Source organism: Anopheles ziemanni, chromosome 2 (genome assembly GCF_943734765.1).
Source record: "Anopheles ziemanni chromosome 2, idAnoZiCoDA_A2_x.2, whole genome shotgun sequence".
In the NCBI taxonomy this organism is placed as follows: domain Eukaryota; kingdom Metazoa; phylum Arthropoda; class Insecta; order Diptera; family Culicidae; genus Anopheles; species Anopheles ziemanni.
Genome location: NC_080705.1, coordinates 62,161,100 through 62,184,609, shown reverse-complemented (window position 1 = coordinate 62,184,609; position 23,510 = coordinate 62,161,100). Strand labels below are relative to the sequence as shown.

General features: G+C 42.6%; 3 protein-coding genes across 3 annotated transcripts in view; 2 read left to right on the top strand and 1 right to left on the bottom strand.

The window, feature by feature from the left end:
• Positions 1 to 193: 193 nt before the first annotated feature.
• On the top strand, positions 194 to 2,145 carry LOC131294035 (uncharacterized). The gene is made up of 7 exons (XM_058322082.1): positions 194 to 479; positions 554 to 683; positions 753 to 1,211; positions 1,298 to 1,492; positions 1,574 to 1,772; positions 1,869 to 1,955; positions 2,023 to 2,145. Exons 1-7 carry the CDS (start codon positions 194 to 196, stop codon positions 2,143 to 2,145), a joined length of 1,479 nt encoding a protein of 492 aa, XP_058178065.1.
• Positions 2,146 to 3,739: 1,594 nt separating this feature from the next.
• Positions 3,740 to 23,510, top strand: part of LOC131294490 (oxysterol-binding protein-related protein 9) — a 49,807-nt gene continuing 30,036 nt past the window's right edge. The window contains exon 1 of the mRNA XM_058322540.1: positions 3,740 to 4,028. Within this exon, the coding sequence (XP_058178523.1) occupies positions 3,921 to 4,028 (108 nt within the window). The 5' untranslated portion in view covers positions 3,740 to 3,920. The remainder of the gene's footprint in view (positions 4,029 to 23,510) is intronic.
• LOC131294512 (elongation of very long chain fatty acids protein 1-like) lies at positions 6,022 to 12,129 on the bottom strand. Its single transcript, XM_058322562.1, has 5 exons — positions 12,060 to 12,129; positions 9,189 to 9,285; positions 8,811 to 8,904; positions 6,407 to 6,653; positions 6,022 to 6,332 (listed from the first exon to the last, which is right to left on the bottom strand). The coding sequence occupies exons 1-5, from the start codon at positions 12,127 to 12,129 to the stop codon at positions 6,022 to 6,024; spliced, it is 819 nt and encodes a 272-aa protein (XP_058178545.1).

Below are 23,510 nucleotides of genomic sequence, written 5' to 3'. Positions count from 1 at the left end.
GTTGATAAGATTAATAACCAATAAAGTGTAAAAGAATTTGATTTTTATCTACCAAAAACCAATTGTTTTAATTGATCTAACGGAAGAACTCGAGCTATAAACCGGTGGATGTAGTCTAGTTTTGTTCATTCCAGTCGAAAGAGTTATCAGCAAGAAGTTTGAGGCACACCACGAGTTACGTGCATAAGACAACATGAGCAACGGAAACGTTAAACCTACCGACAGCACCTTCTGCCAGATAATGAAACCGATCTTCTTCGTCTCGAAGGTATCCGGATTGTGGCCACAATCGTTCCTGCCTGCATCTCCCGGGACCACAGTGCTCGACATAGCCTATCTGGCGGTACTGTACGCCATGTTTATTTTCTGTATTCTCGTTAATTCCAACGGGAAGTTGTGGGACTACTACATGCAGCCGTTCGGGTCGGATATTTTGCGGTACGGATTGCAAACGCATATCGTGAACGGGCTCTATCTGGGTAAGCGGAAGTGATGCACTGGATATAGTGCGCAAGAGGAATGCCTCTAATGAGCTGTGGATTTTGTTTATTAGGTTTGGTAATCATCACCATTAATATTGTGCAGTATAAGCGAAAATGGGAGTACATGAGCTTGCTGGACAGCATCACAAAGATAGTAGAGCAGGAGTTTTATGTTAAGAATCCAGTACGAGTTGTTCAAACGTAAGAACTAAGTTCTCATTGTGAAGCTTATTCGCAAAGGTGTTAATATATTGATTACAATTCTTCAAGGTTTATTTGGTGTGTCGTAATTGCTGAGAATGTCTACCTCATAGTGATTCTCGTCGGATACTACATCATGATCGATAGAACCCTTGAGATAAAAACTTCTTACTTTTATGCGTCATACTATTTAATGAATGTCACAACATTGGCGTTGTTGAATGAATACACCTATTTCGCTGTACACATACGCCGCCTTTTCTCAGTCGTTAACCGACTTATGAAGCAGTTACTTTTGGAAGAATCCAACAGTGAGACGATTTTACTTGATCAGAACCGGAAAAGTAGAACACCTACCATCGCATACGACGAGATCTTTACAATCTATGGGAAACCCACGAAGGACCGTGGATCAGAAGTTGCTGGAGCCCAGCATACTACCAAGCGTACCGCCCTTCCGAAAATTACTATGGTCGCTCCTGCATCGGCTGGATTCAACAAACTGTCGATGGACACTGTCTATAACACGTAAGCCAGATCTGCGGATCCTTAGTAACTTTTCAGATCAACTTCGATCAATGAATTGAATTGTATACCCATATCTTCCTATTTAGTTACGTCACGAAACTGACGGTAGATAAGCAGTCAAACATGGAATCGTTGTTAAAAACCATCAATCGTTTGTCCGTCCTTCACTACCATCTGTGCGACGCGATCAGGCTGGTTAATAGAATTGGTTCACTCCAGCTAATGTTTCACTTTGGCGCGATGTTTGTGTTTCTTGTGTTTGGATTATTCACCATCTATAAGTAAGTATTAGAAGATTCGCCAATTTCCGTATCCTTTAATGACCGATCGAATAATTAAAGAAACAAATTTTTCTCCCTTAGAGCATTTAATTCCGGCTCCTGGGCGTTTCAAGCGATGGCGTTCGCAAACACTACGTGGATTGTTTTCTATTTGTTGAGTATTGTAGTAGTTATCACAAGCACAACAGTCACACAAGATACTGGTCGGGCACTGGGGGACATCGTTCATCAAATCATCCGAAAGCATCAGAAAAATTTCTCCGATGAAGTCATCGAACGGGTATCGAAATAATTTTTTTTATTATAAAAATACTGAAATTGGCACCTTGGTGGCGAACTAGTGTAATAATTCAGTAACGTGTCTTTTGTATTTCAGCTTTCGACACTATCGTTGCAAATCAAAATGAGGGATATGTCTTTCTCTTGTGGATTGTTTCATTTTGACTGGAACCTTTTTGGATCGGTAAGTTTTCGGTAAGTTATATAGAATGAATTGTTTCTGCTGATCCATATGACTGGGTTGCTTTCAGATGCTATCGGCAATGGCTATGTATTTGGTGTTTCTCATTCAGTTCGACGTAACACCACCACGTGGGTTTTCATCAGCCAATTGGACCATACCTTCTGTCGAAGCAATAGATTCTGACAATTAATGCTTAACGTTTTGATATATTTATTTTTTTAATTATTTGAAACACTAAATAAAGTAATATGACTCACTATATCTGACAATTTAATCATTTATCATTTGAAACAATCAATCTGAAAATGGCGAAAAAAATTAAACTCAATTCCACGTGTGAAGGTGATACGCACATGCTTGGACTTCAAGTACCATGCAGGCAAATTCACGCGAAAATGATCATTTAAAATCTAATGTTCTCCTACCTAAATGATTAAAATCAATCAAATTAATATACTTCTTCTTCTTCTTCTTGGCGTAACGACCTCTTGGTCATGCCTGCCCGTTAAGGGCTTACGAGACTTGTTTCCCTGTTGTACGTGGATAGTCAGTCCTCTCGTATAGGGGAGGGTCCGGTCTCGGTTGGGATTCGAACCCACGCTGTCGAGGTGGTGAGCCCCGGCGCTCATGGGCCGATTTTCTAGCCGGCGCTACCGCTCGGCTGTCGCGGACCCCCCGCAAATACATATTATATAATAATCAAATTAATATACATATTATATAACCCCGCGTCCACACGGCATAGTAGCGTAGGGATTTTGACCCTCCGTCGTAGTGTAAATGTTGGTCGAGAGGCCTTAGCCACGGCCATAAAAAATAGTTGACACTACGACGGAGTGTCAAAATCGCTACGCTACGATGCAGTGTGGACGCGGCCTAATATGGGTTTCGGCGTGGGTTCGAATCCCAACCGAGACCGGACCCCCTCCCCTGTACGAGAGTACTGACTATCCACGTACAACAGGGAAATAAGTCGCGTAAGCCCTTGGGCAGGCATGACCAAGAGGTCGTTACGCCAAGAAGAAAAAGATTATATAATATATGGCTTATAAGCCATGGGGTATCACATTTGTATTTTGAATATGAAATCGAATTGCTTTCGATACGTTACACATAGCGTTACGTGCCAGATAGGTCAACCGGTTTACAACGGTTAACGGTAGACGATTTGAACGTTAACCGAACGGTTTGAAGAGATGCAAGAAATACACTATTTGTCGATCGTTATAAACGAAGTTAATAGATTGAATGCTAAACATTAAAACGCTCATACGGATAGGTTATCAATTAGGTATAATATGATTGAATTTTTCTATACTTTGTGATTTTTCTGCAAAGAATCGCAAAGCTTTGTTTAGTGATGCTCATAGAGACTCGGTTTTAAATCATCAAAGTATGACTTTTCGAGGCCGCGCGAGAGATACCGAATGTCATTTCATTTGCTGGTGACTAGTGGTGGAATAATCAAACTCCTGTAGGGATTCCAATATTTTGAATCAAATCCGATCTTAGATCAGGATCTCCAAAACCAAATCCCAATTCGTCTTATCCAACATTTGCACATCCAATTTGCCAATTATTTCTATCATTTGTTGAATTCTACTACATTTCGAAAAGCATCGTGTATTAATCGAGTCACATCGAGTTGGAATCGAGTATTTTCGAATCCGTCAAATGGGACCCAATCCGGTAGAATCCGTCATGGAAAGGAGTCTTCGGATCTTCCGAATTTCGATTCTGCCAACACTAGCGTGTACTTTGTTGTTTTGCCTTGCAGAATCGTTTTCGTGCGGGTCGTCCGGTGGTGCAATTTGTTCGCGAAACAATCGTCCGAAGGCGACAAAAATCAGTGTTTCGGTGCAATCAGTTCAAGTGAAGCACTTTTCGTCCATTCTGAGGGCTGCAGCTTAGCAGCAGAGAAGCTTTCGAACCTGCGTCTTCTTCTGAAGCTTACATTCGCTGGCAATGGCGATGCTGGAGGGAACACTGTCCAAATGGACGAACGTCATGAAAGGATGGCAGTATCGGTGGTTCGTTCTGGATGAGTACGCCGGATTACTGTCGTATTACACCGTAAGTTGACCATGCATGAACTACTTCACCGTTGCATTGAAGGCGAGGAGGGTGATGTGAAGTCGGAGAAACCGCACTGTTGGCCCCATTTTCGCACCGTTTCTACCGTGAAAGCTGTTTGTTGTCATTTTTGCTGCAAGATTGTTTTCTTGTAAAGATGCTAACCATACTCTACGAAAGGCAATTTATGTTTGTTTTCAACTTGTAGATGAACAGAAACTCGCTGGTTGATTCTTTCTCTATGCTCATTTATGTGAAGATGAAGCGCAGCGATCAGGCAGATGTGGCTTGCACTAAGTAACACAAAATTATCTTATCAACACATGGGGCAGCTCTGAAAGAAGAGTCCAAGATCGTAGAATGAACCGACGGCGTCTGGATCTGATTTTTCTCAATGATGTCATAACTCCACGCATACATAACTGGTATGGTTCTCCTAGCATTTTGGGACTCAGTATGTAGATCACAAAAAGACGCGGTATAGTATAGCGCACGCGATAAAGCGCACAAAAACAATAATTCACTATCGTGATGTGGTGCTATTCAAAGCATCTGTCGAGAACATTCTTTGAGCCCGAACATGGTCACATGGCCGTACATTACATCAACAAAATTCTCCATCCTTCCATGATAAATTTTTGTTGCGTATGATTCCACGAGCTTCTAACTAAACGGTACCCGTTTTAATCAAGAAGTCTTGGCACAATTTATGAATGTTATTAATAACTGTTTCCTTGTACCATATGGCATACATGGCGTTAAGTGCACGCACAGGCCTATCAGTAGTAGCGGTACAGTAGCGATGTGATAACAAGAGTAACTTTTTTTTTTGCAAAAGGTCTTTGAGCAAACTGCTTTCTTATCTAAACGTGATTAAGATTTATTCTATGTTTCGCCATTCCATACTTAACCACTTTCATTTACATCTATTTTAGAAAGCTTATAACCGCATCGATCATCTTTTTGCACTCCATTTATTTCGGATGGATCCGTTGAGCAAAGTTTCCCTGTTCAACTCGGTTCTTCGATAAAATCTCCAGATACGTCAAGATTATGTTTACGCATGCCCGAATTCGCTTATCAGCTCCCTGACGCTTTCGGCGCTCGGCAGAAATAGATAAGAATTCTCTGAATTTGATCGCGATTTTTAGCACTTTTGATAACGATAGTGTCTCGGAGTGGTAAAAATAAACTGATTATCATCAGATGCTTCGTGTCTTGACTGATCGGCCCATACTTTGGGTTGGGGGTTATTCACTCATATTGTGCCCCAAATTGATCGTAAGTGAGTAACTGTAGTGGTGTTGTTTTCAATATTTTTATTCTTTTTATCAATGAAAACCGTATTACATAAGGCCGATGCCAGTAGGGAATGAAGAAACATAAATAAAACGTTCGACCAATACGGAGAGAGCTAAGGTGATTTTAGTTTGCATTTCTTGTTCACAATCTCGATTCGAGCATGCGAAACAGAAACGACTGTTGAAAAAAAAACCACCAAACACACAGTAGGATCATGAAGTACTTATAAATATGAGCAAAAGCGCTACCTAGCAAACAAAAAAAAAGTCACTTTCCCTTTCGAACCTGATTCATTCGACATACAGAGTTTACAAATTGCGTATTCACGTTTAATGTGTCCCGGTGGAACGCCGGTACGGCAAGAATGTCGAAAGGTTGGTTTCAAGTGGTTTGTTGATATTTTAGCAAGAGAAGGTATGACGGGAAGGAATTGTTATCGTGCATGCAACGTAACAACGATCCCTGGACCCTGGTGGTTTGTATTTTCTTACTTCAGCTCTCCCCTAAGAACCTACGCTATCTGTAAGGTGATTTGGCCCCCTTATGACCCCTTTTCTTACTTTCTAACATATCTATCTCACGTCCAAAACTAAATTTTCCGAAGGCTTTCTCTAGCCGCCTCCCATGCTGGAACTGGTGATCCATCGCCCGCAAAATGTAGGCGCGCTCTCAGCTCAGGTCGGGAAAGTGATTAGTTTTGCTTCAGCTTTCGCGCCTTCCGGACGTACGTTTGGATGTAGAAGTTGGTGAAGAGACTGATAAGAATGACAAGGTTGACGGCGTGCAGGGTGTAGATTGTCTTGTTGGCGGCACAGGACGGCTGAAGGGCGGCATGGACGTGCACCAGCATCGTGACCAGCTGCGCCAACTGAATGATGGTGATGGCCGGCTTGACGCGGTTGGTGAACGGCTGGCAGGGCTTGAACGACGACAGGAAGTAGTACGAATACATGATCATGTGCACGATTGAGTTCAGCACCATGATGGACATCTCTTGGTATGCTGCAATTCCAAAGAAAACGGGAAAAATAACAATGATATAATACGGCCTTTAGATGCGGCTATGCATTACGTACACAAACTCAGCTTCAGGCTCCACCAGACGATCAGGAACGTGCTGATGTGATGGTAGACGTGCAGCGTCGACACTTGGTTCTGCTTCTTGCGCAGGACGAAGAACACCGTCTCGATGAACTCGATCATGCGCAGGCACATCGCAAGCCAGCCATAGTAAACTGCGTCCAGTCCGTGCTCGTACTCGGTCACCGGCAGCTTCGGGGTGCATCTTCCGATGAAGTTGAACTCGAATCCTACCTTAATGTACTGGTTCAAAACGAACGAAAGGAAGACGGAGTACAGATGAGTCGTCGCTTGTTTCGTACTTTGCAAAGCGGATTCAGGTGTGTTCAACGCTATGACGCAATGTGTGTGTGCGTATTTGCATAAAATGAACGTTCATAGATTGCACGGAAAAGTTACGAAGGAATCTCTCCTGTGTGAGTCATAGCTGATTACATCAGGCACAACACAGCAACAGAAGGAGCAAGAAAAGGAAACTTTTTTCGGGTTGCAATTGTAAACATTATTTAACTTCAAGATCTTGAGTAACAGCGGCGTGCGATGAGTTACAGTTGCCATGTTTATGGACACGAACAATATTTTGAACATAGTTTTCATATATACTATATGTTGTACAAGGTGCGCGACGATTTTTTGCCATAAATCTGAACCATTTGACGCACTGGAAAGGTTAGGTATAAAACAATATATTTAAAAATTACTAGACATCATCTTTATCGCATTTATATCGAACTAAGCGAGCAATCGGTCCACTACCATCATTTTATTTTGTGTCGATGGCGAAAGTATTGGAAACATCGGTTTACAGTGATTTTATTTGGAAACTCAAGAAAAGTAGAGTGTACCCTTAAATTTCGAAAAATAGTTGTTAACCCTGATTCTTCTTCTGCTTGGCGTAACGACTTCTTGGTTATGTCTTCCCGTTATGGGTTCCCTTTTTAAGTACGTGGACAGTCAGTCCTCTCGTACAGAGGGTGCTCCGGTATCAGTTTGGATTCTAACCGAAGCCGTCGAGGTTTTGAGATGGATCGACTTTCGTGGACCGTCTCACCTGATTTAACCCTGACTAGGGCACCGGTAAATCCATCAAGGGATCGTTACATCTTGGTGCCAAATCAATAATACTCAATAGGGTGTTTTTGAACTTCTTTAGCAAATTATAATATTGGAAGTCGGTTTGGTTTTTAAGTGTAAAAAATTATAGCAAATCGTCTTGCAATTTTCTAATGCAGTTTAAATAGCAACGTTTCGTTTCGTTTAACCCAATCAACGTTACCGATTTGTTACCTGCTAGAAACACTTTCGTTCCTAACGCCATCTGTCAATTCGGCTCAGAAAAGATAGCCCAACGAAGGGCTGTCACGATTGATAATGTAAACGCCTAACGGAGAACTTCGGCGATCCACTGATTCGTCGCCGATCGATGACCCCCTGAGGTCGGCCATCGACACCGGGTGGAATTTAAAAAACTAGTACGTGTGAGGGCAAAATCAGGCAGTTGAAGAAAACTACAGTACGGACAAAAGGACAGCATTTGTGGTTTGCTCGAGCAAGCGTTCCAATTAATTTCTTTGCGTACTTTTTTCCCTACGCTCGTTAGGACAAATCCTGACAGAACCGAAGTTCAAAGATGCCCTGATGGGTGTAACTGTATCGCTAACGTGGATAACGACTAGTTTTCGTAGTTAAAAGACGGAGAATGACTTTAAGCCTTGCACTCTTCATTTAAAAACTCGTTCAAACTGCTCATTCATATGTCCTTTATGTTTTAATAGCAGGTGCAAAATGTAATGACGATGGTCAACCCATCGTTCTCTCAGTGCGGCATCGTTTTCGTCAAGTAATCCCTGGTTATTTTTTTCTTATGCCTTACACCAGGGGTCGGCAAAGTCCAACTGAATTTATGCGGCCCGTAAGAAAATGTTAGTGATTTATACAAAAAGCCCATCTCAATTTTCATCGGATTTGTTCACGATGTCTCGTTTGTTTTCTTCCAAAAAACAAAGATTCAAATTGTTTAACGAGGTGTTGTGGCAAAAATCAAAATTCAACGAAAATAAGTATGAAAATGTTTGAAAAAGTTTAACAATAAAATTTCAAATATTTTATCTTTTGCCACTTTTTATGTAACTATATTATTTGGAAAGTTAAAACTTCATTCAAATGGTACTACTTTGAAAACATTAAATGATCGTGTAAAGTATCCGGCCCGCACCTTCGGTTTCCTTTTAATCATTTGGCTCTTTTTAGAAAATGTATCCCAACCCCTGCCTTACATAATAACCATTCCAGTGCTTTCAAATGAATCTTAATATTGTGACTTAAAGATGAGAAACAATTTGTTCAAATGTACCGCAAAAACTCATCAAGCACCCTGTATTTGTCTTTGACGATACTTACATTAAGAACCAGATAGGCGCACGCCACCACCTGGAAGATGTTGTAGGCCGCAATGATCCATCGCAGGTTGTACGGCTTCCGGTTCTCCATGTAGCTGCGAGGGGAGCGTTATCAAAAAGTGGTTAATTTATACTATGTGATTTTAGTAGCCGTTTGAATCTTATGCCCCGTACTTTTAGGCCCTTTGTTATCGGGGCGGCATTTCAGGCGCATGGCACAAGGGATCATTTTAATTCTAATCAGGTTGCTCCATGCCACGACACTGCGTGAGAATGAATTTTTTTTTTTCTTCTGTACATCATAAACGGAGAGTGAAAAAAAAAAGAGCAGAGCGCTTTCCGCGTGGTGACGAGAAGAAGATCCCGCGTGCAAACTTACCTTGGTCCATATTTGTAGACGAAGTAGAGGTATATGGCAATCACGATGGAGCTCGGCACGGGCGATGCCATCAAAGGGTAGGCATCGATGTGTTCCTCTGTTGAGTGGTTGGTGTTGCGAATGCGTCATACGGAACGCATGCGTCGGCGAGGAGTTTCAATACGGCAAGTATGGCATGGTAGAATAAATTTGAAGCAAAACAAAGAAAAGATGAAGTGCTGAGACCGAATAGTGTGATTTCGCGAACGGGGGGCAGGGTGAAAACGTTGTCACTTAAAAGGAAGACGGATCATATGATCGGCCACTGCTTCTGCTGCTGCTGCACAAGCTAATCTGTCGCCAATCGGTGAAGTTTCGGTGGGAAGCATCGAATTATTGACGATCGAGCAAAATTCAAAGCGAAACCGAAGGGACCTGAGAGACGAGTAGGTCTCATTAAATAGCGTATCGTTTGTAAATTTAGTGCCTTCTGCTCGTGCTTGCATGTGCCGGGTTTCTCGGTACGGTACGAATGGAATTTTAAATCCCTCAAAACCATGTGAATCATGCGTGACCGCTAGTATTTATATGCTGCATTCCGAACGACTGCTTGATCCTTGATCCTACTTAATCGCTGATGATCCTTGCGAGCGCTTTAGGAGTTGAAACTAATTTGATTTTTTAACGTTACCATCAACTGACGTCAATCGTGCGAGAATTAAACAATTAGCTAGGCGTACTTACTCTATACTTAAACGAGTTGCTCTCGGCTAGATAGAGAGAGAGACCTTTAGTAGCCTACCAAAGAACCCAAACTAACGAAGGCAAAGGTCATGACATGGCAGAAACGCGTATGAAAGTAACATTCGCGAGGAAGCAACGAGGTTCGGTTTTACCAAAGAAAAGCTTACACCTTTGGTAAGTTGCATATTCAGAGGTGCATAATTAAACCTGCGCTACTTCAAGTGCACCCATTAATAATTAATTAGCTTGTGGTGTGTTGGTGGGTTTTTTGGCATATTATGTTTTTTCGTCGTTGTTTTTGTGTGTTGTTTGTTTTAGGTGACCCATCAATTACTTTTTGCTAATTCCTTTGCATTTACCATCGCAGTTGCGTATATTTGAGTACGGGTGTCCTCTTAAGTGGAAATTTAATTAGCCTTTTTTTTTGTGCCCGAACTGTTAAATCCTTCTTTCCCCGAACTGTTAAATTTTAGTTACTGAATTAAAACTCAGTAAACTTTTTGTTCCGTTGTGAGAAAGAGTTCGGATTCAAGGTTTGTTTTTGCTGGTTGAATTTAAGTGTTGCTAAAGTGTTAGCACTTATACTTATTCAAGGTCAAGCACTTGAGAACCAAGTTACGTAGTATGTCTGAAATATGCATTAGCTTGACGAGGTTTTTGATTTGAATTAATGTCTTGCAATTTGAACTATGCTCAAGCATAATAAAGTATTCAATCCTAACACATAATAGTTTTCAAATGTAGTTAATAAGGGTGTAAACTCACGGGTGCCATATGTTAGTTACATGAAAGCTATATTTTTCTACATCATTTATTCAAATTATCCTTGTCCCTTTCAGAGCGAATAGATATTGATTCTTCATAACATTCGGTAAACTTGTGTTAAAAAAAGCTTCCGAATCCTATCAATTCAAACGATAACATACGTAATAGCTGATTCATCAAATGGAAGTATAAACATGTTATGGTTTTAAAAGACTTTTCCAAAATTACAATAATTTATATTCTCGATCACGTTCATGAGTATCGCCATCTGTCGAAAGACCAAATATATTAGAAAGCTGTTTCCAATGTCAGACACACACTGCGAAGAAGATCCATCCGAAAGCGAAGAGAAGGGACAATTTGAAGTGCTAATACATTTCGTCGACATACATTTCGTTTTCATATGATAAAACAAAAGGCAGAAACCAATCGAGCTTAGCAACAAAAACGAATCGATAACGTGACGTTCTGTCTCGTATGATAAATTTTCACCCATCGCCCAAAGTTATCCGGCTCGGTTTTGCGCATGCGCAGCATACGCAAGTGGACCGCGAGAGGTGGTGCAGGCTTCTTATTCGTCTTCCAGTTTCCAATCCTTTCCTGATCGTGGGGGCCTCTGATCACCCTCCCCTAAATAGCGCAAACGAATCGGCAGACGGTTGACGAATGTTTTGGACAGGCAAAATTAAATTGCCTATTACATATTGGACATAGTCTGGACAGAAATGCGTTCTTCGGCCAACCAGTGTGATTGGTATGCATGTGGCTTGATGGGTCTCTTTTGGGGAAACGTCCCGTGCAAGGAAAATTTTGCTCATCCTTCTTTTCTTTGCCCCCCCCCGCGTATCTCCTGTCGTCATTCCGTTGGTGTGCACCTTCGAAATCCAAATGCTTTTTGGTTAATTTCTCCCAGTAGGGAAAAATAAAGATGTCCCCAAGCCCCTCCCCCCTCGTCACCTTTCTTTAACATTCTTTTGCCACCTTTGGCTGCGATCGGGCGAGTGAAACGTTTCCTTACGAAGCAACGGGCGCGCTAGGTGCTGATATTGCAAAAGTTCACACTGCAAAACGGAAAACCCCGGTGTAGAACGATGGTATACGGTGTGTGTGTGTGTGTTTGGTGTATGTTTATCACTGGGCCCTACCCCCTTTCTACCGGTTGTTGCTGTAGGAATGTTTTTGCCTGCACCGCATCAAATGCCAGCCCACCACCCGGTAGGTGTTGCGGTTGGTTTTCGGAAACAACAGTTAGTCAAACAGTTGGTTTAATGTTTGTGTCATCAGCCACTACTATCTTTTTGCCTTTTTTTCTTTGTAGCACACCGAAATCTCTCCCGGGTACCCTGGGTGCAGCACGGAAAATATGTGTGTTCGCCGACTTACCGACTCCTTTGACTTTGAAGAGATCGTAGATCGTGAAGTCGGTGAGGTTCATCTGCTGAAGAAAATCCATCCTGGCAGGGGGTGGCGTGATGTGCGGAGGAACCGGGCTACCGTTTAGGAACGTGGAATAGGCGTGTATGTGTGGGTTGGTGCGTGTGTCACGAGCAAAACCACAAACCCCCAAATGTGGTGCCTACCGAACGCTTGCCGGTATCGTACTCGAGTATTTTAGGTTCAACCCGTTAAAGTTCTATCACAGACGCCGATCGCTAGCTCGTTGGCGTATCACCGAGCGGAACGGAAGGAAGGAAGCGTCGGTTCGAATCGATGGTCACTTAGGTTGTGGTGCGTTCCGTTTCGTATTCAACACACCGTGCCACTTTTCCGATCACGTCCGTCGATCGCGGTTTACCGACCCGCTGGTTTGGTGTGCTGTCCCCAAAATTACCGGGACCTTTGCGGAAGGGACTCAAAATCTAGCCCAACGCGGCCGAACTGTGCGCGTTGGGTTCGGTTGCGACCGAAAAACACGGCTTTAATTATTCGCTACTCGCTCGATAGGGCTTCCGCAAAATGCGTACGGGGGTTCGTCGCTTGCCGCTGTGTCGAGCGTGATTTCTGCCTTCCCGGCTAGCAAACACCCCTCTGGAACCACACATGCACTCGTTCGTGTGCATACACACAAACACGGACACCCTCACACACACACACCCACACACAAACACAAGCACAAACTTCGACCCTTCGGGAAGTGGGAGGATATGCAGCAGCAGTCGGAAGATTGAAGTCTTTCGATCGGGTGGTCGAACGGGTGGTGATGGTGGCGCGGATCCACGTTTTCCCAGGCGGGTTTGTTCAGGCGAGTGCGCGTCCACACGCGACACGTTTCAGCTGTAAACTGCGAGCGCCCCGGCTTGCCGATGGCCTGGAAAGCTAGATTCGAGCGCGCGCGAGTGTTTCGCGATGGGGTGTTGTGTGGCGATCGCGAGCAGCGCCGTGTTGTACGATCCACGCGTACCGCGGCCTGGGATGATGATGTGTTTTTTTTTTCTTCGTCGAAGGCCACAGCGAAGTGTATCGCGCAACAGTTTTTCTTCGTCACGGCGCGGACGGTTCGGTCGACGAGATGGACGCGAAGGAAGGATTCTGCACTCGCAGCTATCCCGGCGGAACGGACGACTCACCATAGTCTGGTGAACATATCTGGCGTAGATCGCTGCATCATTTCACTTTCGCCGGGGGTCGGGACCGAATCAGTTGCGTTGCCATCCTGCTTTACGGATGTGGAAGGGTTTTGCCCTTTGGTCACCGCACCTCCCACAACCCACACATCGTTCGGCCTCGTGCTCGCGGACGGGAATGGGAGAAACGCATTGCGCTTTTCACCTTCGGTCGACCTATTTTCACTTGTCTTCCATGCACCTTGCACCGCCGGAACAGGGCGGAGAAATTTGGCCGCAGAAAAGCTCGAGAAGGACAAACAAAACTATATAACCACCCGGGGACTGTGTGTTTGTTGAGTTCACGAACACGGGGGGAACTACGATGATAGCGACCTATCGGCAAGGCATTGACATCGCGGCACGAGGCGAATTCATTGATTGGGAAACGATATGAAACAGTGCGTTCGTTGCGTTTTCCGTTTGAAATGGAATGAATTTGTCAAAAGTTCTTTTAAAAATTTTCGCAGGTGTTTTGATTTTTGGAAATTTGCAAACGTCGTAACGTTTGTTCCAATACCTTCAGAGGTAGAGCTTTACAAACAAGTTTCTACCAATCTTAAACATCTTTCTGGAACGAAGTACTTCCCTCCTCTCACGGTAGTTGCTTCTAGTTTATCCTTGACCGTAACTTTGAACCTTCAGGTGCTTCATGTGCGTATCGAATGCATTTAGGCTGATCTCGATCGTAGCGGGTGGTTAGTTCCCATCCGCCAGTGTTGTATCGAGCATCGTCTCGTTGACCGTCATTTTCCGATTATCGTTTTTCCACGGTGCCTCAATGCCATCTCAATTTGTCCCACACATCACGTCGTTACGATGAAATGCACTTCAATGAGTCGCAATGAAAACAATGAAAAACTATGTGCTTCACCTATGTGCTTGTAGTTTTATACAAATTAACGTTGATACTACGTAATATTAAGAGGAAAATATTCCACATGCTCTATTCCGTTCTTTGCGTATTTCGATTATCTTCCCTATAATTTTGTCTCTCCCATATTGATGAAAATAATTAACATTTTGTGTTCGAAACTTGGATCCGTAGAGGGTTCTAGGATGGAAGTACTAGATTCTCTGGATCCGGGAACCTGAATTGGGTTATACATCCAGGATCTCAGGATCTCAGTTCAAATCTCTTAGGAGATAAATCTGTACATTTTTGGATTGGGGGGTAGGATCCCTCGGGATCTTTTTATCAAGTATTTGAAGCGGATTCGCAGATTCCGAGAATCTTATTGATTGCCAAGTCTGTTGATTCTTTTCGTTTATCGCTTATTATCCATCTTAGTAATTTTCCCTATACGATTTTTATCTGTTTTTTCTCTTGACCATAACTTTATTACCTTCAAACAAAATATAACCTAATTCGCCTACGCTACTGAGACAACTTATACAAGGATAGAATATAAAATTATTTAGAGAATTATTGCCTTTCAGTACGTTGAGAGTCCTAAAATCTATCATAGCAATATACGCAGCGAGTTATTTTTATTTTGCCGAAACTCGATCTCATCGGATGAATGCAATGAAGAGTGAGAATCATCTCGTGGAGCGTATTTTTTCGACTGCCGTTTTGCTACGGTGCCTCAATACGATCTCTATCGGTTAAGATTTACTGACTAATTCGATGTAAAATGAGCGCTTCAGTAACAAAGAGATCGAATTTTTGAACTGCGATCAAAATCAGCCCGGACGTAACCTGATGCACCTTCGCTGATCGTGGGGTTGTATCCAAAACTGCATTTACCAGGTTCCGGAAGCGAATGGAGAGAATTAAGATGAGATAAACGATTACTTACTCACACTTAACTGATTTAATTAGTAGTGTAGTGTTTTCTAGGTAAAAAAAAATGTTGGTAAAATTCTCACTCCGATATGACAAGTCCGTAAAACGATTGTTTCTAAGGGGAAGACATTTTTATGGTAATAATTTTGTGATCCACTTTGCCTTCCTTTCGTTTCGAGATATGGACTTTTGGACCCACGTTAAAGTTATTTTTGGTAATTTATGCTAGATATGCTAAAATCACCATCAAAAGATCCTTAAGCTTTTTCGTTCATCACCGGTCATTCTGCCTTAGGTAATGGTTTAGTTTTTGCGAAGTTATATTTGTTCTCGATTCTGGCAAACTGAACCCGGCAACAGCACACACCTGTGCCCGATCGACATCCTGGCCTTTTTCTAGATCTAGAACGAGATCTTGGCCGGTTTTCTATGATTACTCCAGGGTAGTGAATCCGTAGGTTTATAGAAAACCAGCGATGATCACTCAGGTCATTGACATGTGTTATACCGGTGCTTCAAATTTACAAAGATGTTGATCTATTTTTGGTGGATTGCTACGATGGTCAATTTGTTTCCACATTTTGCATGTTTTTGTTAAAAATCTCTGCATTATTGTAACCGGACATAGTTTATCTTATTAAACCGTATGTGTCAATTTGACGAAACTAATTTTCCTTTAAAAAAATCCCTCTTGATATGTCATGTACGGAGCAACTCAAAAAACGACGGACATTTCGTCAAATGTACCCACCGGTATTATTAGTGTTTATATCCTTTCCCGTGGACTCATCTCTAACCGAATCAGTGCGAAACCATTATCTGCTAACGACCACCAAATGCTTCCGCAAAACCGGTATCGTAGGTATAGGTTTGGCAATTTTGCCGACGGTTGATCACCGCCGACCCGCTTGACTGAACGTGTTCGAAGTCACGTACACCCGGGGGAAAAGTTCTGGCTTTCTACAGACGTTCTTTGGCTTATTTGGTTTCTTCGTGAAGTTATGTTAACGTTTTTACCGGCCAATCCTCCTTTATTACGACTTTGCTGCTATGCATCAGGGGTCACACGCAGAATCGGTTGATTTATACAAGACAAGCTTTCTGGATAGTGGTATCATCGTTACTTCCTTGCTGGGAAGCTGCGATTAAAATATGTTACAAGCAGATTTAAAACATGAATGTGACAATAAATTAAATCAATTATCCTCTTTTCTGTTAAGTGAAAGCAGGGTCGCAGGTGTAAGAATAGTACATAACAAATTTAGTAAGAAGTAAGTGGAACGGCAAAAACTCCAAAGCAATGAAACGTTAGATGTGAACACGGGCTAGGAAGGGAGGGGGGGGGGGGGGGGGGGGGTGGCGAGAGGGGTTGCAGATTACACAGGGGCGACGTGATTAATAAATTTATATTTTTTAAAATTTGGTTGTCTTACTTCATTGGACACATTCTTTGGAACCATTTTAAATTTGTTTTGTTAGGTAAAACAAAATACAAGAACTAATTGCGTTCTTGTGTGAAGTAAAGTAAACTTGTCACTTGTAAAGCTAGCATTATTCTACTGGAACAATTTTGAAAATGGTTAATGATTCTTGTAAACTAATGACTAATGTTGACTATTTTATTTCCTGGCCTTATACATGTCGCCGTGTATGAAAAAAAAGCAAAAAAGACTAGTTACCACAGTTCTAAAAAAATGGTTATGCAACACGCTGCATCCATTGGCCGCAGTCTGCCTCGCTGTCTTACAATTTTCATCTTTCAACAACCGTTTCATCTTCATTAGCTATGGTTCTTCGAAAGCTTTAAACATTTCCGTAAGAAACGTAGATCATATGTGGGACAGTTTTGATAGTTCTTTCTGAACTGTTAACTTAACTGTTTGAACAATTGACTGCAAGAGAGAGTTTAAAATAATGCCGGAACCAAATTCCAGTTTAACAAGTTTTTTTTTCTTTGCTATAAACTTCCAATTGAACCAAACATGCCTAGTTATTCGTAGGCTATAATTCTAGCCCACGCTATGTTTTATTTCCTGATCTTATAGACGTCGCCTTGAACAACGCAAGAGAAACCGGAAAACAAATTTACTGTACGAATTCTTAAAATAAGGCTTTGTTGGAAGAAATACTGTATCCAGAGGTCCCAGTCTGCCTTCCTGTCTGACAATTTAACCTCCTTTTTATCCTCATCATTAAAAACTCGTTTCAAAAATCCCGGTAAGAAAGAAGAATCAATGTTTTGGACAGTTTAATAGATCCTGCTAAAAGGCTCATAAACAATTGATACTATACACATACTAGAGAACAGTCTGTAAATAGAACCCTTGAAAATAAAAGGTTTCCTGTCACACCAAAACCAAAACCAACCATTATCCAACTCTGTGTGTCTCTTTAGTGTACCAACTAATATTCGTAAAAACGGTTTCATGTCAGTTCAGCCTTCAATTTCACCACGTAAAATCTAAAAGTTGATTGGAAATCTTTTACGGTACAGGTAGTTGATGTTTTGCTCCTAAATCAAGCATATGTAGCAATGGAAGAGAATCAATACCATAGATTTTTTTCTCGAACGTCGTCTTACAGGAAGCAAGAGAAACCGGAAAACGACTTGATCTGATACTTCGTTAAAAACCGGACTGGTTTGCTTTTCTGGCTGAAGGGTACGGGAAACGAAGCGTAATCGCTAGTGTAATCGTGCAATTACGCTGTTCTATCTGTCAAAAAGAATGTTGGCTTTCATACCCTATAATTGTATGTATTTTTCAACAATAAACTACTAAATAATAGCCGTACCTTCGAAAAAATATGGTATAACTTTTACACAATGTTGCTTATAAAACGCCGACCACAAAGGATGTGACACATTATCAAAGTACAGATTACGTTCGGCCCGAATATCAATGATACACGGGCGTAATTTTCGATTGCACTAGCGATTACACTTCGTTTATGCTCCCGAGATCATCGTTTTAAAAAAAATCTTGTAAGAAACGTGGATTATTTGGCGATCAGTTTAATAGTACTTTTTGCACTGGCCTCTGTAAACCTATAAACAAAAGAAACATTGACACGGCCATACATGGAAACAATCCCTAGATAAGATCTAAAAAAAAGTAATACCCAACTACATTTAATGAAGCAATTTAATCGTGCGAACAGTTGAATTTCGTTTACCTACAAGTAATGCGCGATTCTTTTTTGGTGTAGGTAGTTGGATTTTTTTGTTTGCTATTTAATCATGTGTATTAATGGAAGAGATTGAATGTCATAGTAGTTTTTCCTAGCTCTACGCTACATTAAACCAAAGATGTTTAGTTATTTTTGCTAGTTAACGAGGGTATTTTAAGGCCGCACGCGTCCTTGGCGACACAAACAACCCGATGGTGCCAATCACGCGTTGGCGTGTGGGAAAACCGAGCCAAACTAAAAACCAATCCGTACCCCCGCCCAACCCGGCCTCCAGCCCTCCTCTTCTTCTTGTAACAAATATTTCATACAAAAGCCTATGGTCAGTTGTGCTGGTTTTTTGTTTTCGCTGTAGCGACAAAAACATCCCATTGCTTGGGATTCATCTTCTCCTACAACGGACAGCCCTCGGTGTACACAAGACAAGCAATCTCATTTACCGCCGCGTACCGTGAGGCCGCCCTACCAGGCCAGGGCCAGGGGCCAGATCGCCAGGGGGACGGTTCGAGCCCGGCCGGGTGTGCATCACGAAAAGGCGAAAATAAGAAACGCGGTTCCGTAACTAGACGTAACGCGTTCGTTCGAAGTCACTTGAGATGCTGGTGTGGTTGTGGTGTTTTTTTCCCATTTTTTGGGTCTGAAGTGGTTTTGTTTTCCTCATACCCCACCCCATCCCACCAACCACCTTTCGTTCGCTTTCGTTTCGCGTCTTTTGTGACGCGATCTTTAGCGTTTTAATCAGGTAACAACAACGCAGCATAAATTGTCGTCGGCGGCGTCACCGGTGGCAGTTTTGGCAAGGCCATTTCCCAGCCTCAGACGCCTTGTAACACTCGCCCACTCCCCCACCCTCCTCCCCCACGGTCACGGGCCACCAGCACCACGGCACACCCCACGCAAACTCTGTTTCACTTTCCTTCACGCGTCACGCGGTCCTGTTCTGTCGTGCAACCGTCTCGGTAGGATCATCCGGTTCGGCTCCAGTTCACGACAGAGCCCCAGCTGTCCAGCTTTGCTTTACTACCTCCGTTTCGTTACAACCGTTTGTTATAGCGTCGCACCTGTGCTAACGCATTTTATCGCTTTTCATAAATTATTTTCAAACAATTAATGCATCCGATAACCAACAATACGGTATTCGGTATATGGCGGGTGGGGAAGAAAGTGAAATGCGCCCGAGTGCCCTTTCTTTGGTATCTGTACTGTATTTGTCTTTACTTGCTGTGTTTTACAACCACAAATGTCTTCACTTGAAGGGTTCAAGTGCATTCGGCGCCCTGCGAAGTGCATCCATGATGACATCCACGGGAGAAAGTCTACACACTCTCCTTCTCTCTCTCTCTCCCTTTCTCCTTCTCCCTCATACACATAAATGCTTTAACTTTCATCGGCTTCAAAACAGCAGAATATGCTCTTTTGTTCGGCAACCGTCCGGTTCGAGCTCACAATTAGTTCCTGCGCGAAATCCGTCATCTCCTCTCTCAAACCCAGGGATTTTACATCTTTCGCAAAGCTCGCGATCGGTCCCGTTCCTGTGCTTTTCAGCTTTTCCCTTTTCCATTTGATTCGATGATGTACTTTCTTTGCAAACAATGTGCCAACGGAGGCTTTGTCCGCGGTATCTATCAACTAACCATTCAAAAATGGGTGTTTGCTGCTATCGAGTAGGACAATTTAATTTTCTATCAGCAAGGAAAGTAATTTATGTTTCTTCTTCAGCCCGCTCGATTATTCCCACGAACTGCTGTTTGGCCTCAATTTAAAAGTATGCACATTGTAAGTGCGTCCTTTCGTCCAAGTACCTTCGCATTGCATGCGAAACGATTCACTTGATGCGAGTTTGATTAGTTTTTAACCTGCGGGCCATCCTAAACGGGGCGGAGATGATCAAAAAAGGCAACCACATTTTGACAGTTGGCTACTTTTTGGCTAACGTCCACCACAAGACGATCCATCGCCTGTGATCGCGGGGCGGCGGTAGGTTTCCACGGTCGCGTGCCTATTACGCTGGCCGTTTCTATAATAGTGGTCTATTAGTCGGTTATTTGAGACCTCTTCGATTTTTTTTTCTGAACCACCCATTATCTTTTTTCTTTCATTTATTCGTTTCAAGATTAACGCGAATCGGAATCGTTGTGTAATTTTGCACAAAGTTTGACTTACTTTCGTTTTCGTTACACGTTTCTTCGGCATTTCTTTTTACTCCACCGGAGCTGTAACTAGCTGGGGATAAAAAAGGGGACTGAGTGGATTCCCCACGTTCCTCCACCCTTCACGTAGTGATACGGTGTTGGGTTTTAATTTGATGATTTTGACAGCGTCTCGCATCCGTAGGTTAAACCAAATCTAGCACATCGGAGGCCTGGGGGTTCGGACCAGAAACATTTGCTGTGGAAGGCTGGGGTGGGAAAGCATGGTCGGCCGAAAATCATAATCCAACGCGGGGTAAATGCGGAAAAACCGGCCGCCCATTGTCGACGTGTGAAGATCGGCGCTAGCGCGGCCCGGTCGATGGATTCGGTGCTGCAAGTTTTCGAAAAATCCATTACAGTGTTGCCCAGCTGGGTGATTTTTCCAGCAAAATGTGAACAAATAGCAACCAACCAGTTTCAGATTTGTCAAAGGAATATTTTTGGGTGCGTTCAGCGTGATCGTCGAACACAGTTGTTGATCGATGATCGAATATATTTCAAAGTAATTCTTTGTAATGGGAATCCATCAGGCGTTCTTGATCTTATGTATATTTTTCGCAATAGGATTAAATGATTTACATTTCTTAAACAGTTTCTTGTTTTGCCGGAAGAGTATTTTTACTGTTCGGTTTAGTGTTTTTAATGATCGTTTGTGTTGTTCTTAAGGTTTACTTCTACAACATTCCAGGTTATATCGCACGACTCCTATTGAGATATTATTATCTCTCTCCTATTATTATTGAGAATGATTGATAAAAAAATATTTTCGTTGATTTGAATTCCAAGAAAATTAGATTTGGACTTATGACACAATATAAGGAATTAAACATATTGCAACTAACAGATGAACAGGTTTTTCTATTGTTCTTTTGAACATTATGAAGCTTGTTTCAAAAAACGTTTCTGTTTCTATGATAGCCCACTCGAAGAAACCACAGACCACAAAAATCTAACATTTTCCGTTTGCATGACATGAAAGTAAAAACTTTAAAATTATAATGTTTTAGCTAAACGAAAGTACAATTATTTTTCCATCCTGCTGAGAGTGATATTTCTCAGAATAACGTTATTTTACGTAGGATTAACTGGCGCTGTGGATTTATCGGTGAATAACTGTGGAATCCAAATCAACACTACAGTATGGATGGAAAACGCTGTAACGCGCCCGACCGGCCGGCGGCATTACCTCATGCCGGTGCGGGGAGCGGCATTCGGCGGCGTTATCCCAGTGCTCGATTTTGGTGAGACCGATTTTTCTTACCGATTCGATAATGGTGTGCACGCGTTGTTGTTGCTGTTGTTGTTGGTTCGTGCATACATTTTTGTTACTTCTCCAGGGCGTGTTTTCTTTCACTTTTAGTTTTTTACTTCACCTTTTCCCCGTTTCGATCGCCATCTTCGGCGGGTTCGGCTGAAGTGCTGAATTTGAAACGCACTTTTGCGCCGAGCCGTTTAGTCGGTCAATAATTGGTCAAGAGACAAACATTAAATAACTGGCCCCCTTCGGATGGATGGATGTGGACGCTTCGCCGAAAAAATATGCCCAGACCCAGGCGTAAACACCGCCGCGCCCCAGGATCAACAAAAGGGAAGGGCGCCGGAATCTAGGATACCACGTGTTGCCGAGACGAGACGTAAATATGACGCCCGGGAATCATTTAATCCACCAGCATCCCTCGGGTCCATCCCCGGAGGTGTTTGCATAAACGGTTTGAGTGGCTTTGTTCTGTGGGAGTCGCACCACCCCCCAGAAGTGGTCAAGACGAGCGCTGCCATTGATGGCTGATGCTGCGCCTTATGCAATCCCAGAGGCGGTCGGGTTACAGATTTCGCTCTTCCTCCAGGCTTGGTGTTTTGGGGAAAACTTTCCGTGTTGCGCCCTGATTCGAGCGAAACGAATCCGTACGATTTGCGCACGCTACGTATTGGCGTCAGAATGGCGCAATGTCTTGCGGGGGGGAGAGAGAGTGCGCATCGGCTGTTAGTGGTGAACCATTGCGCGAAGACAAATGCGCGTATTGAGGCGAAAGCACACCCGAGCTGCAGTAATTAAAACGGCCATTAGGTATATCCTGCATATTAGGGCGCCAACGCACGTCAATCGAACGCTGGCCAGGAACTTCTCGGGTCCCCGGTTTGCGATGAGTTCGTGGGGCAGTGCTTTCCGCGGCGAGGAACTTCCTTTAGCAGTACGAGAAGTGCGCAACCGTTTATATGACGCAAACCGAACCGCTTGTCCCTACATTAGATTCATCGGTCAACTCCGCCAGGGCTGTCCGTTTCAATGTATGCAGTGATTTACTATTTCCCCCCCACTCGCAAGTGTCATAAGCGTGCTGGGCCAGGGTCATGGGTCCACACTTAAAAGGGCACAAACAAATACAAAAAAAAACAGCTAAGAACTTCTCCACTGTTTTAGAAACACTGTACAATTTTTTTTTTCATTATCTCATTAGTAGGGGAAAGTGGGGCAAGATGCAATGGCATAATTTTAGTTCAATTATGCAATTTTCAAATAATGATAGCGAAAGAATAAGTATATTACCGACCAATGGACATTTCACGACGTATTGTATTGTATTAAAATTTAACATAGAAAACAAGTTACAGCAAATGTAGTCGGAAATCAGATATGATTTCTTCGCGATAATGTTAGCTATAACAAATGTTGAAATGTGATATTGCAATCAAGCAGACATTCATCAAGTACCATTGCTCCGTTATATAATTAACGAATAATAAAAAGGTGGCAAGGATTAAAACATTCTCATCCGAGGATAATACGCCACGTTGGACAGAATGCGCTTTATGGTTAACACGTAAGCCTTTAAACTTGTAAAATTTGATAGTGTCCAAACTAGAACAACGAAAGGTTGTACTTATTATGCTTCCTTAAATGATTACTAGTCCGACATTTCACTATTCAATATTCAAAAACTTGCTTTTTGCAAAATGAATTTTCATTTGGACTTAGAAAAAGAATTAATTAGAATTTCCAGCAATGGTCAACATCGGTTTTTACCGATAGATAGAGAATTAGAGAACAGTTAAAACTTTAAGTCTC